The sequence below is a fragment of the Mustela lutreola genome, chromosome 6 (assembly GCF_030435805.1).
Source record: "Mustela lutreola isolate mMusLut2 chromosome 6, mMusLut2.pri, whole genome shotgun sequence".
Classification (NCBI taxonomy): Eukaryota; Metazoa; Chordata; class Mammalia; order Carnivora; family Mustelidae; genus Mustela; species Mustela lutreola.
This window is the reverse complement of record NC_081295.1, coordinates 18,299,809-18,313,051: the sequence shown is the minus strand read 5'-3', so window position 1 is coordinate 18,313,051 and position 13,243 is coordinate 18,299,809. Positions and strand designations below refer to the sequence as shown.

Here is a 13,243-nt window from a genome sequence, read left to right as displayed (position 1 = left end):
GCTCACTGAACTTGCTCCATGATTTATTTTATTTTATTTTTTTTTCCAGGGTGAGATAAGAAAATGAGGCTTTCGTAAGGACTTGTAGAGGTTACACTTTCCAGTCTTCTGCCTCTAGAATAGTCTGATAGTATCCGGGTAAGACCTTCTCTCGTTCTCTAGGCAGAAATAAAATTGCTAAACTTTTATAGAAAGGTTGCCCTCTAAATAATACTTCCAGCCAAGATTGCAAGTTCCATAAATCTTTTGCAAAAGTGTGAGCTGCTCCTTTCCCAGCTGCTGGAATTGCCTATGCCCAGTGGTGGCAAGCATTTTTAACCCAACGTTTTCTGCATCTTTGTCTTTCATTATTTTATTTATTTTAAGTGCATAAAGATCCAAGTGGAAGAAATGCAATCACTTTTTAAGGTCATTTTGTGCCATCATGGGTAATAAACAATATGATTTCTGTGATCATAAATTAATACTCAAACTATTACTGGTTCTGCCTCTGGACCCATACATTATAGAACATACAGAATATTCCTTCCTATCTTTACATTTCTGTGTAAATAAGCAGCATGGTTAAAAGTTTATGTTTGAAAAATTGAAATTTCTCTTTCTCCTTTATTGTCCAGTCTTTGACTAACCTCAGATCTTAGAATCTGAGAAGTTGGAATGAATCATTAGATTTTCAGTTGACTTGGACAGAAGAAAGGACCAATTGTACATTTTTCTTTGCAAGATTTTAAATAAACCGCATCTGCTGTCTAAACCATAGATGATTTAATTTTTTAACACGTGCTTCCAACCTTTAATTTTCTGCAAAGCAGCCACATCAATTATTAATCCATCTATATTTCCTCAAAGCGAGTCAGACTTAAGATCCTTCATCAATATTTAAGACGACTGCTGCAAAATAAACAAAAACTTTTACTTAACTTTTAATTGCAAGTTTGAGAACCAACGATTTTAAAAGCAACAAAAAGCAAGACAAACATGATAAAGAATCCAGAGAAATAGATCCTAAAAGAACAAGGAGGCTAGACTTCTGCCAAGCCCTCCTTGTCTGGGTTTTACAATGTGAATCTCATTTACTGCATATTTAACTAATGGGATAAATGGATGTGGCCAAATTTAACTCAGGCCTGACTCATGATAGCGCTTAATTTCTGATAGCTCACTTTTTCTCTTACTTTCTCTCTCACATACATATTATCACACATGTTATATTCTACACTCTCTGCCATTCATACTGACCAAGTTACTGAAGGAATAAATACCCGGGTGTATAAAAATAGCTGGCATGTGATTAAAATAAGAATGAGTCTCACTTTCCTTTCTCAATATCATTAGTAATTGATATTATTATTGAGAGAGATGTTGTTATGGGTTGGATTATGTCTTCCCACCCCCACAAGTCTTAGCCTCTGGAGGTTCCTATGAATGTGACCTTATTTGAAAGTAAGAGTTTTCACAGATCTGACATGTGTAGATGAGGCCCTCTTGTATTAGGATGGCCTCGAATGCAATGTGACCACTTTCCTTATAGGAAGAGTAGAGGACCACAAAGAGACACAGAGGGAGAATGCCACGTGACAGCAGAGAAGGGCATCAAACTGATGCATCGGTAAGCCAATGATTGTCTCGGATTATGCGCCACCACAGAGACAGCCTTGACTTATGCTCTCTTTGACAAGACAGACACATTTCATCAGGAAATTCCATTAACTTGGCCTTCAAAATATATCTGTACTTGGGTGACTTCTTACCACTACTCTGTTTAAAATCCACACTGTGTATCTCCTACTCTGTTTCCAAGAATCCCAAAGTTCATTACCCTGCTCTATTATTTTTTCGTAATACCTCTTATCTCCAGCAAACTAGATGGTTTCCTCTTTCATCAGTGGTTGCTTATGTCAGTCCCTTCCCAACTTGGATGGTAGCTCCATGAGGACTGGGCTTCTCTGCTGAGTTCCAGGGACTTGGAACACATCAGTCCTGGCACAGGGGAGCTCAATAAATGTGGAAGGAACACACTGTAGTTTTGTTGTGTATTTAACTAAAATTGGGTTTGATTTGAGTTTATGGTTAGAGCTGTATGTTTTAGACATATAAACCAAATTCAATTCTAATATGAATTCAAGTAATACTTGGTTAAAAAGAACCAACTCTTATGCTACAATAGCTCTGTGCTTAAGGATTCTTGTATCTATTATATTCCAGAAATTAGAGTCCACACACTACTTCTAGGGATTGTTTTCATCTTGTACTCTAATTAAAGACTTTAACCAAACTTTTAAATCATGAGATTGAAAATATTCCTGAAACTAATACTTTATTTAGCACGACTTCTGCACCAAGTGCTTACTTAGGAGACAAAGAATTTTCAATCTACATGACAAGAGTGCAGATATTCAAGGACTCATAATATGTTCTTTGGGCAAGCTCATTCAACACATATTCTCCTAAGTATGTAGAACTTTAAATTATAAGGTTGTGACATGAATCCACAATTTTTCATTGATGAAGAATGTAAATTTATTCCATTATATCACAATTCATATAGATTCTCTTGTCACGGGATATTTAAAATATTATTTTATATTGACTGAAAGATTCTAATAAGAGCTTTTAAGACTCTGACTGTGAGTTAAGAAATTGACCTCCCAATGTCTTCTTTCCTTCCCCCATTCCTTTCTTCTGCTTTCCTTCACTTCTTTTTCTTTTATTTGGACCCCTACCCCCAACCTTCATTCTACTAAATGGTCAATGCCTAATCTAGGAATGAGCAAATGAAATGACAACGAACGTGTGTGCTTAACTTGTCCTGCAGAGTTCACTGCGCTCTTTGGTTCATCATCATTTTCTGCATGGAGATTGTGTTTCTTCATTGACTGTAATTGCTCTTATCTCCTACTGAGTAGCATAATTCTCAACTCTCTCTCACACCTCTCTGTTACACATCTGGAAATTGTGCTCATATCCATTCTCTAATCATCAGAGCTGACATCGATTTGTAGTTCCCTCATCATTTAGATCATGTGTCTCTGGGGCTCTGGGGTCCATTTGTTTTTTCTTGCTTGGCCACTTGAAACTCCAGTAATAGAGACCTCAGAAGGTGGTGAGCTGCGTTTTTTCCCATGATCTGCACGTGCTGAGCTTACTGGGTGTATTAATATCACACCTGAGAGGCACAAACAGATGAAAACAAGACTCGGAACCCCAAGGACATTACTGTTGACATAAACTAATAGAGAGTGCAGAATCAACCAAGCTGAGTAGCACTTTAGTCTTTGCTCATTTAGGTAGCTGAGGGTTGCTGGGGTGGGGGATAGGGTGGCTGGGTTATGGGCATTGGGGAGGGTATGTGCTATGGTGAGTGTTGTAAACTGTGTAAGCCTGATGATTCACAGACCTGTACCCCCGAAGCAAATAATACATTATATGTTAATAAAAAACAAAACAAACAAAACAAAAAATATTGAAACTTAGTCTCTTCCCTTTCCCTTTCCTTTCCTTTCCATCCTTTTTTTTTTTTTTTTGCAGGTTTTGTCATATTTTTAGAGTTCTACAACCCAATCTTGATAAATGTTAACTATTAAAATTGATCTTAAAAATTTAAAAAATTATATTTATTTTTAGAGAGAGAAAAAGAGAGAGAGAGTGGATGGCGGGGCAGAAGGTGAGGGAAAAGGAGAGGGAGAGAATCTCAAGCAGACTCCCCGCTGAGCCCTATGTGGGCTCCATCTCTTGATCCTGAGATCAAGACCTGAGCAGAAGTCAGAGTTGGATGATTAACTGTAAGCCACCAAGGCACCCCGATCTTCAATTTTTTTTTTTTAAAAAGCTTTTATTTATTTATTTGACAGAGAGACAGAGAGATAAGAGAGCAGGGAGCAGGAGTCGGGTAAGGAGAGGCAGAGCGGAAGAAAAGGCAGACTCCCCGCTGAGCAGGGAACCTGATAAAGGACCGGGAAATCATGACTTGAGCTGAACTCAAGAGTCAGCCACTTAACTGACTGAGCCATCCAGGCATTCCTGATCTTCAAATACTTCAAGAAGACTAGAGAGTCCTTTTCTGGCTGGAAACAAACCAAGCGACTGCATTTGAAAACAGCATGAAAAAACGTGTCCTTTTTCTCCATTTCCTTCTACTTTCTCTTCCTCCTCACTCCTTTTCTTTCTTCCCCATTCCTTTTCCTTCTTTTATTTTTTTCCCCTCAAAAGAAAATACTTATGTGAATGAAGCAAACTACATTCCATTTTGATAATTTGGCATTTTGTATTTTTTTTTTAAGATTTTATTTATTTATCAGAGAGAGAGAGGGGGAGAGAGCGAGCGCAGGCAGACAGAATGGCAGGCAGAGGCAGAGGGAGAAGCAGGCTCCCCGCAGGACGCTGGGATCATGACCTGAGCTGAAGGCAGCCACTTAACCAACTGAGCCACCCAGGCGTCCCGGCATTTTGTATTTTTTTAATTTCATCTTTTCTCCATGAACATTTAGAACTTGCATAGAAACTTGAAATTGTCCCACTTTCTTGTAATACAGTGAAGGTCAACAAGATAAGCACATCTGTGGAATTTTCAGCTGCTTTTGATATAATATGGTTACAGTGATAAACCGAGCTGCTAAAACCTATAGTTAAGATAGTACCTGATACAATTCAAAATAAGTAGGACAGCAGATCTTTGTATGTACATAGTAGATAAAGTTACATAAATATATTTTAAAAATACATTTTCAGAGTGTTAATACAGAAAACACTTGTGAAATATATAATTACAAGATAGTTTCTAGAATTTTGCAATTTCTTCATATGTGGTGATTATGTTGTGGGAAATTAGTAATTTGATGGATGACTGCCAAATTTTCTTATTTAATGAAAGCAGAATAATGCCAACAACTCTTTTTTGTTGTTGTACAATTTTTTTCATAATTGAAAACGATTATCTTCCTGCCAAATAACTGAAAAGTCCAGGCTGAGAATATGTTTTATGAGAATGAAAAGATAAACTTTTTTTTAATTCTCTATACCCTTTCTTTATATCTTGTGAAATAGAGCTGAAGCTGAAAAAAAAAAATCCTAACTTTTGGAAGTCCATCTTATTTGAAGATCAAATTAATGAGCACAAGTTATTTCAGATCCTACCGGAATTTCAATCGTTCCCCAATAAATTACTTCTTATCCTTGAAAAGGTCCTTTGTATGAGATAACGGTCATAAACCTACGTGGTCTAGATAGATTGCTGTTTGGACTTTCTCTCCCTTTTGTCATATGAGAACTGTACATAAAAGAGAGAGAGAAAAGAACACAACAAGGTCACCAATCCTACAGCTTCATTATATCTATAAGTCTATTAAATACAATGCTTTAGTCCTTAAGCAGTTTCTAATCTAGCCACCTGTATAATTGATCTCTTTTTATTGTTATAATAGCTGCATCTCTTATAATAGTTATTGAAAATAACAAATCTTAAATTACGTTCATAAGCTATAGATGGCTGAAATAAAGGTACAAATGTCAGAAATAGAATATATATCTCTTGGGGAAAATATGGGGTAAAAGGATGCACAAAATATTATACTTTTTGAAATGATTTTGTTATATCTTATTGGTTTATTATACCTCTATGTTTACATTTTTTGTTGTGACTTTATAAAAAAATGAATAGCTAGTGCATTTTCTATTTTTCCCATTTAATTGTCCCTTTAGGCTTTGCTACAAAGAGAATAATCTTAGAGAAGAAAACTTCGGGCTTGTTCTAATTTCATTTTATTTTTCCTCTGTGTAAATCCAAATCACAACCCAACAAATCATCCAAAATGATTTTTTTTCCATGAACTTCATTATGGCACAGTCACTAAATCATATGTGTAATGCCTCATTGTTATTTGCACAGGATATTTTGTTAATCAAAGATTTCCCTGGTTCTCGTTCTCAATCGAAACTTTAATTGCTTAGCTTGCAAAACTCTGATTCAGATTTTCCTTTTGAAAACGAGAATCGAGATGAGGGGTCAAGTGGATCTGCTAGGCTGCTTGGAGACGCAGAAAGTGTAGCAGCTTCCACTGCCTGCATGCCTCCGTTTTTGAAACCGTCCACACTTCTTTAAAATCAACTGTCTTCTTGGCATCAGAAAGAAATGCCAGAAGACGATTGCACTGCTCAGGCTCTGCTCTTTAATCAACAGCAATGATCAGGTAAAGAAATACAGAAGCAGATATAACTATCAGAGTACTTGGTCATTTTAGGCATAGGCGATTTGTGTAACAAAAAGCCTAATTGATCCAAGCATGCAATTAACCTTTATCGAGAGCCCTGTAATGTGGGCCTGAAGACTATGAAGGCAGGAGCTCTGCCCTCCTAGGGCCCGCAGTCTAGCAGAGGTCTGGAAGATGCCCACGGACTACTACTAAACAGCTAACTAAGCGATACCCATGACACACAAGCCCACCAGCTCTAGAGGGACCACGTTGCTAGTTTAGGTGTCAAGTGTCCGAGAAGATCACGTGAAGATGCAAACATCTCAGACTGCACGTGAGGGCAGGGAAAGAGGCAGCTGCTGGAGAAAGGTTGGGGAGGGGTATCCCATCCCAAAAGGCAGAATACACAAAGCCATTGCAGCTCAGGCTGGTCTGGCTCCTTCGCGGGCATGGGCGGCTTCCAGGGTGTTAGAGCTAAGGCTGTATTGGTAACTTTGTGGAAATCGCCTCCTTCCAAACTGTAAGATTCATTTTTCACAAAATTTGGATCTGCCCCTGAGACTGTGGTTTGGGTAGAAGCAAGAAAGGGCTTGGCACACAGCCTCTGCTGTGAGCCTGCACAGCAGTGGGGGGGAATGGGCGTTGGGGGTGCTGGTGGCTCACATCCCTAACTGAATAAAAAATACCCATAGCTTGCCCTTTGTTGTCCCCAGAGTAAATGATAGAACTGCTTTCTTCCAGTCTTATTGCTTCCGGTGGCTTGCTGAGAAATCAGGATGGCGGGACTCCCATAGTTCACTGAGAAGGAGAGGCTGGCTTAGGCCATTTCCAACCTTTCTTTGGTGAGAACAACTGAATATTGAAATTTAGGTATTATTTATCTACTATTATTATTTAGATATTTTTTCTATTTCAGGCTCTTGTAAACACTATTTATTCATCCATTCATTCGTTTTTCTAATACTTCCTGAATGTGTGTTCAATTCACTCTCATTATTTTATTGTACTTGCAGTACTTCAAGCTTCTCTGTTTTTTTTTTTTTTAATATTTTATTTATTTATTTGACAGACAGAGATCACAAGTAGGCAGAGAGGCAGGCAGAGAGAGAGAGAGAGGAGGAAGCAGGCTCCCCGCTGAGCAGAGAACCCATCCCAGAACCAAGCCGAAGGCAGAGGCTTTAACCCGCTGAACCATCCAGGAGCCCCAAAGCTTCTCTATTTTCTTCATGGTTCTGAGTGTTTGCAGACGGTGGAGGTGAGGGACAAAGAAAACCCAACACCGTATTTCACTTTTTTAGAGAACCCACGCCCTGCCTGCTTTTGCCTCTGTTTCTTGGACGACAATAATCTTTTCTCTCCAACAACACTTCAAGTGTTTGAGAAGCTTTGAATATACCTGGGTCATTCACCTATGTCCTATGTGTGTGGTATGTCTTCTGCCCCCTTTTAAGGAGGGCACCACGAACTTGTCCTTTCCTCCCTCCTGCCCAGTACGGTGCCTAATGCCTTTTACGCGACCATGGAAAGAAGGTAAAGTGTTCCCTCTTAAACACTGAACAGCATCTGCGAGGGCCCAAAGGTTGAGGCTGTCCAAGTGAAAACTTCAGATAACATTTCATTTTTTCTCGGAACAAGAACCACAGTGAAGCAAATAGTCCAGTAAGGGACATGAAAGAGCTGTGCGGGTTTGAATCAGATCTTACGTAAACCATTTAATCTATTTATACCTCGATTTTGCTCTTTATTACGGTCTCTGTCGCATTAACTCCAAGAATCCGGCTGGAAATCTGCAACCATTTTAGCTGGTAAGTTGAATTCCTAGGGCTGCTTGACGACTGTGACTCATTTACATTCCCTTGTCTGCCTTCCCCTTACCCTTCACCACCAGGTTACCCCCGAGTTCACCTACCCATTCCTCTTCTAAGAGACCAAAATCCCCTGTGATTGTAGTAGCTTTCTCCCTGAGTTGTTTATAGAACATGGTCATCTTGGGAACTATTAGTACAAGAAGTTTAAATATTAAAATATGTACTTTTTTGCCCTTATGTATTTTGGATTGGCAGAGGCATTTGCAAGAGCCTTGTCTTTCAATGTCTTTTTTCTCACAACGGCTCTGGAACTTTCCAGTCCTTTGTCTTCTTTTGGAAAAAGCTGTCTTTAATCCCAAAATAATAGGGAAAATAAAAATCCTTAAACATCACAGGAAATCCATAAAAAAAGCAGTCCGTTTAAAGGCAATCAGAAGAAATAACATTAATCAAACCACAATTTCACCCACTAATTATTTAAAGAATTATTATTTTTTCACGAAAGGCTGTTTCATGGAACATGACTTTGGGTCTTACTTGTCTAGTAAAGGTGTCCTTTCTCATTCTCTGACTATATTGTTCATTTAAAGTCAGCTCACAGGAAATAGGTTTTAAAGGATGAATCCTTACAGATATGTTGGTTGTGAGAAGGGAGGGTATTTATGAAGGCAAAATTGATAATCTGATCATGTTAATGTACTGCCTTGATACAACTTACAATCCTATTATATTCTCCCAAGTGTGACTCCATTACAAACGGTCCTACCCCAGTCTCAAAGGTTGGTTGTAGGACACATGCTTTGCACTAATGTCACACAGGAGACGGGCTGTTTCTCACTGTGGTTCCCTGGCTGGCGTCCTGCGGGGAGCTCATTCACCACTGCACGGCAGAGTGGTTTGGCTTATCCTTAAAACATTGGCCTAACACAGAGACTACATTCTGCTTTATGCCCTCAGATACTAGAAAATTCCACACTTACAGGTGGGATATCTGAAGAATGGAATCAATATCTAGATATAGGAATGGAAATTAAAATGGATTTTGGCTTAGGTCATAACAGCGAGATAACTTTCCTACCAACATTTTGCAACTGAATGCAGTTATTTTAAGTGTGTTGAAGAGAAGGAAAAAATGTGTCTGGGCTTTTTATGCTGGTTTTTGTTCTGGAAAAATTGAAAAGAGCTGATGTACTGTTTTCTTTCTTTAAAAAAAAATTTTTTTTTAAAGAAAAAGGCCTTCATAGTTGAAGTATTGGTGACCTTTCACAGAAATTATGCAGCCGGCTCTGGACGGCTGTTTTAATGGCCACGGTGTGGGTACGATCAGTTTTACTGGAAGAAGAGCCCTCCTGGCCTGCAGGGTAACTCGCTTAATAGCTTTTCAAGAGGAGACATCTGATACAAGTCCTTAAAAAATGCACTTTCGGAATTTAAGTATTAAATAGGCAGGTTGCGGGAGCTCCTGTGGAGGCACCGCCATGGACGAAGACACACTGCAAACACAGGGGGTTACCACCAGAGACACTCCCACCTGCTCAGGGCTCCTCCTGCTGGCAGCCGGTTTGGATTTGTGACCCCTAGCCATTTTTTTTTTCCCCTCAACACTCCCAAGTCCCAGATCCTCTGATGAAGGTAGTTGCCTTAGAAATACATCTGCTTTCTCTTTGTTTCACATTCTCGTTTTTCTCTCCTTTTGCCTACCTACCTTGGTGACGAGACCCTCACGCCTCATGGTGAGACTGTGGAGGCCTAACTTCTCCTGGAGCTTGGAGAGTTGGTTCCTATCAGCCATTCTCTCCACTGGCAGGAAGCAGGAGAAAATCACCAGAGGGAGCATACTGCCGGACTGTGGCTCTAGCTTCAAGTTCTCCCCAGTCTTGGTGTGAGATATTAGTTTGTGCATGTAAGTTTGAGGGGATATTAAGCCAAAATCACTTGGTTTACCACGCATCTCTACCTCTTCTTTCCAGATCCAGTTAACGTCTTCAAGCTTCCGCGTCCTTATCTGGAACTTAGGAATCCAAATGATATTTACCCCATTGTGTTGTGATGATTAAATTAAATATTCTGAGGTATAGGTTAGCACAGAGCCAGGCACATAGTAAGTTCTCAATATATGATGGTTATTATTATTATTTTTTTTACAGAGTTGTGTTCCATTTCTTATTTTATTAGGCAATACACTATTGCACTTATCTTTTTTTTTTAATGTCAAAAAAGCATGGCTTTTGTTAATTGGTATGAAATTAGAAGCATTAAAAAATAGAACAAGAATGTTTGTTTCTGGCATGATGGGGGTAGAGAAAGTGAAGTTGCATGAACCAGTAAAGGGTTCTGGAACAAACTCAGAAGATGCCTAGTCTTGGACTGGAGCACTCCAAAAGAAAGAGGTTACATCGAGGGAGGAGTCAAGATGGCGGAGAAGTAGCAGGCTGAGACTACTTCAGCTAGCCAGAGATCAGCTAGATAGCTTATCTAAAGATTGCAAACACCTGAAAATCCATCGGCAGATCGAAGAGAAGAAGAACAGCAATTCTGGAAACAGAAACACAACCACTTTCTGAAAGGTGTTTTCTTTTTTTAAAATTTTTTTTCTTTTGTTTTTTTCCTCATTCTTTCTTCCTTTTTGAACCTTTTTTTATCCCCTTTCTCCCCCCTCACGATTTTGGATCTCTTCTAATTTGGTTAAAGCATATTTTCCTGGGGTTGTTGCCACCCTTTTAGTATTTTACTTGCCCCTTCATATACTCTTATCTGGACAAAATGACAAGACGGAAAAATTCAACACAAAAAAAAGAACAAGAGGCAGTACCGAAGGCTAGGGACCTAATCAATACAGACATTGGGGATATGTCAGATCTAGAGTTCAGAATGACAATTCTCAAGGTTCTAGCCGGGCTCGAAAAAGGCATGGAAGATATGAGAGAAACCCTCTCGAGAGATATAAAAGCCCTTTCTGGAGAAATAAAAGAACTAAAATCTGACCAAGTTGAAATCAAAAAAGCTATTAATGAGGTGCAATAAGAAATGGAGGCTCTCACTGCTAGGATAAATGAGGCAGAAGAAAGAATTAGTGATATAGAAGACCAAATGACAGAGAATAAAGAAGCTGAGCAAAAGAGGGACAAACAGCTACTGGACCACGAGGGGAGAATTCGAGAGATAAGTGACACCATAAGACGAAACAACATTAGAATAATTGGGATTCCAGAAGAAGAAGAAAGAGAGAGGGGAGCAGAAGGTATACTGGAGAGAATTATTGGGGTGGATTTCCCCAATATGGCAAAGGGAACGAGCATCAATATTCAGGAGGTTCAGAGAATGCCCCTCAAAATCAATAAGAATAGGCCCACACCCCGTCACCTAATAGTAAAATTTACAAGTCTCAGTGACAAAGAGAAAATCCTGAAAGCAGCCCGGGAAAAGAAATCTGTAACATACAATGGTAAAACTATTAGATTGGCAGCTGACTTATCCACAGAGACCTGGCAGGCCAGAAAGAGCTGGCATGATATTTTCAGAGCACTAAAAGAGAAAAACATGCAGCCAAGAATACTATATCCAGCTAGGCTATCATTGAAAATAGAAGGAGAGATTAAAAGCTTCAAGGACAAACAAAAACTGAAAGAATTTGCAAACACCAAACCAGCTCTACAGGAAATATTGAAAGGGGTCCTCAAAGCAAAGAGAGAGCCTACAAGTGGTAGATCAGAAAGGAACAGAGACCACATTCAGTAACAGTCACATTACAGGCAATACAATGGCACTAAATTCATATCTCTCAATAGTTACCCTGAATGTTAATGGGCTAAATGCCCCTGTCAAAAGACACAGGGTATCAGAATGGATAAAAAAACAAAACCCATCTATATGTTGCCTCCAAGAAACTCATTTTAAGCCCGAAGACACTTCCAGATTTAAAGTGAGGGGGTGGGAAAGAATTTACCATGCTAATGGACATCAGAAGAAAGCAGGAGTGGCAATCCTTATATCAGATCAATTAGATTTTAAGCCAAAGACTATAATAAGAGATGAGGAAGGACACTATATCATACTCAAAGGGTCTGTCCAACAAGAAGATTTAACAATTTTAAATATCTATGCCCCCAACGTGGGAGCAGCCAACTATATAAACCACTTAACCCACTGAGCCACCCAGGCGCCCCTATATAAACCACTTAATAACAAAATCAAAGAAACACATCAACAATAATGCAATAATAGTAGGGGACTTTAACACTCCCCTCACTGAAATGGACAGATCATCCAAGCAAAAGATCAGCGAGGAAATAAAGGCCTTAAACGACACACTGGACCAGATGGACATCACAGATATAATCAGAGCATTTCATCCCAAAGCAACAGAATACACATTCTTCTCTAGTGCACATGGAACATTCTCCAGAATAGATCACATCCTCAGTCCTAAATCAGGACTCAATCGGTATCAAAAGATTGGGATCATTCCCTGCATATTTTCAGACCACAATGCTCTAAAGCTAGAACTCAACCACAAAATGAAGTTTGGAAAGAACCCAAATACATGGAGACTAAACAGTATCCTTCTAAAGAATAAATGGGTCAACCGGGAAATTAAAGAAGAATTGAAAAAAATCATGGAAACAAATGATAATGAAAATACAACGGTTCAAAATCTGTGGGACACAACAAAGGCAGTCCTGAGAGGAAAATATATAGCGGTACAAGCCTTTCTCAAGAAACAAGAAAGGTCTCAGGTACACAACCTAACCCTACACCTAAAGGAGCTGGAGAAAGAACAAGAAAGAAACCCTAAGCCCAGCAGGAGAAGAGAAATCATAAAGATCAGAGCAGAAATCAATGAAATAGAAACCAAAAAAACAATAGAACAAATCAACGAAAGTAGGAGCTGATTCTTTGAAAGAATTAATAAAATTGATAAACCCCTGGCCCGACTTATCAAAAAGAAAAGAGAAAGGACCCAAATAAATAAAATCATGAATGAAAGAGGAGAGATCACAACTAACACCAAAGAAATACAAACTATTATAAGAACATACTATGAGCAACTCTACGGCAATAAATTTGACAATCTGGAAGAAATGGATGCATTCCTAGAAACATATAAACTACCACAACTGAACCAGGAAGAAATAGAAAGCCTGAACAGACCCATAACCAGTAAGGAGATTGAAACAGTCATTAAAAATCTCCAAACCAACAAAAGCCTAGGGCCAGACGGCTTCCCGGGGGAATTCTACCAAACAT

General features: G+C 39.0%; 1 protein-coding gene across 1 annotated transcript in view; it reads right to left on the bottom strand.

Annotated features, from left to right (window-relative positions):
- The window catches only part of LOC131834545 (SKI family transcriptional corepressor 1-like), a 223,670-nt gene extending 213,723 nt beyond the window's left edge, over nucleotides 1-9,947 (bottom strand). The window contains exons 1-2 of the mRNA XM_059179266.1: nucleotides 9,698-9,947; nucleotides 8,064-8,183 (exon numbers count right to left, since the gene is read on the bottom strand). Of these exons, the coding sequence (XP_059035249.1) occupies nucleotides 8,064-8,183; nucleotides 9,698-9,947 (370 nt within the window). The remainder of the gene's footprint in view (nucleotides 1-8,063; nucleotides 8,184-9,697) is intronic.
- Nucleotides 9,948-13,243: the final 3,296 nt, after the last annotated feature.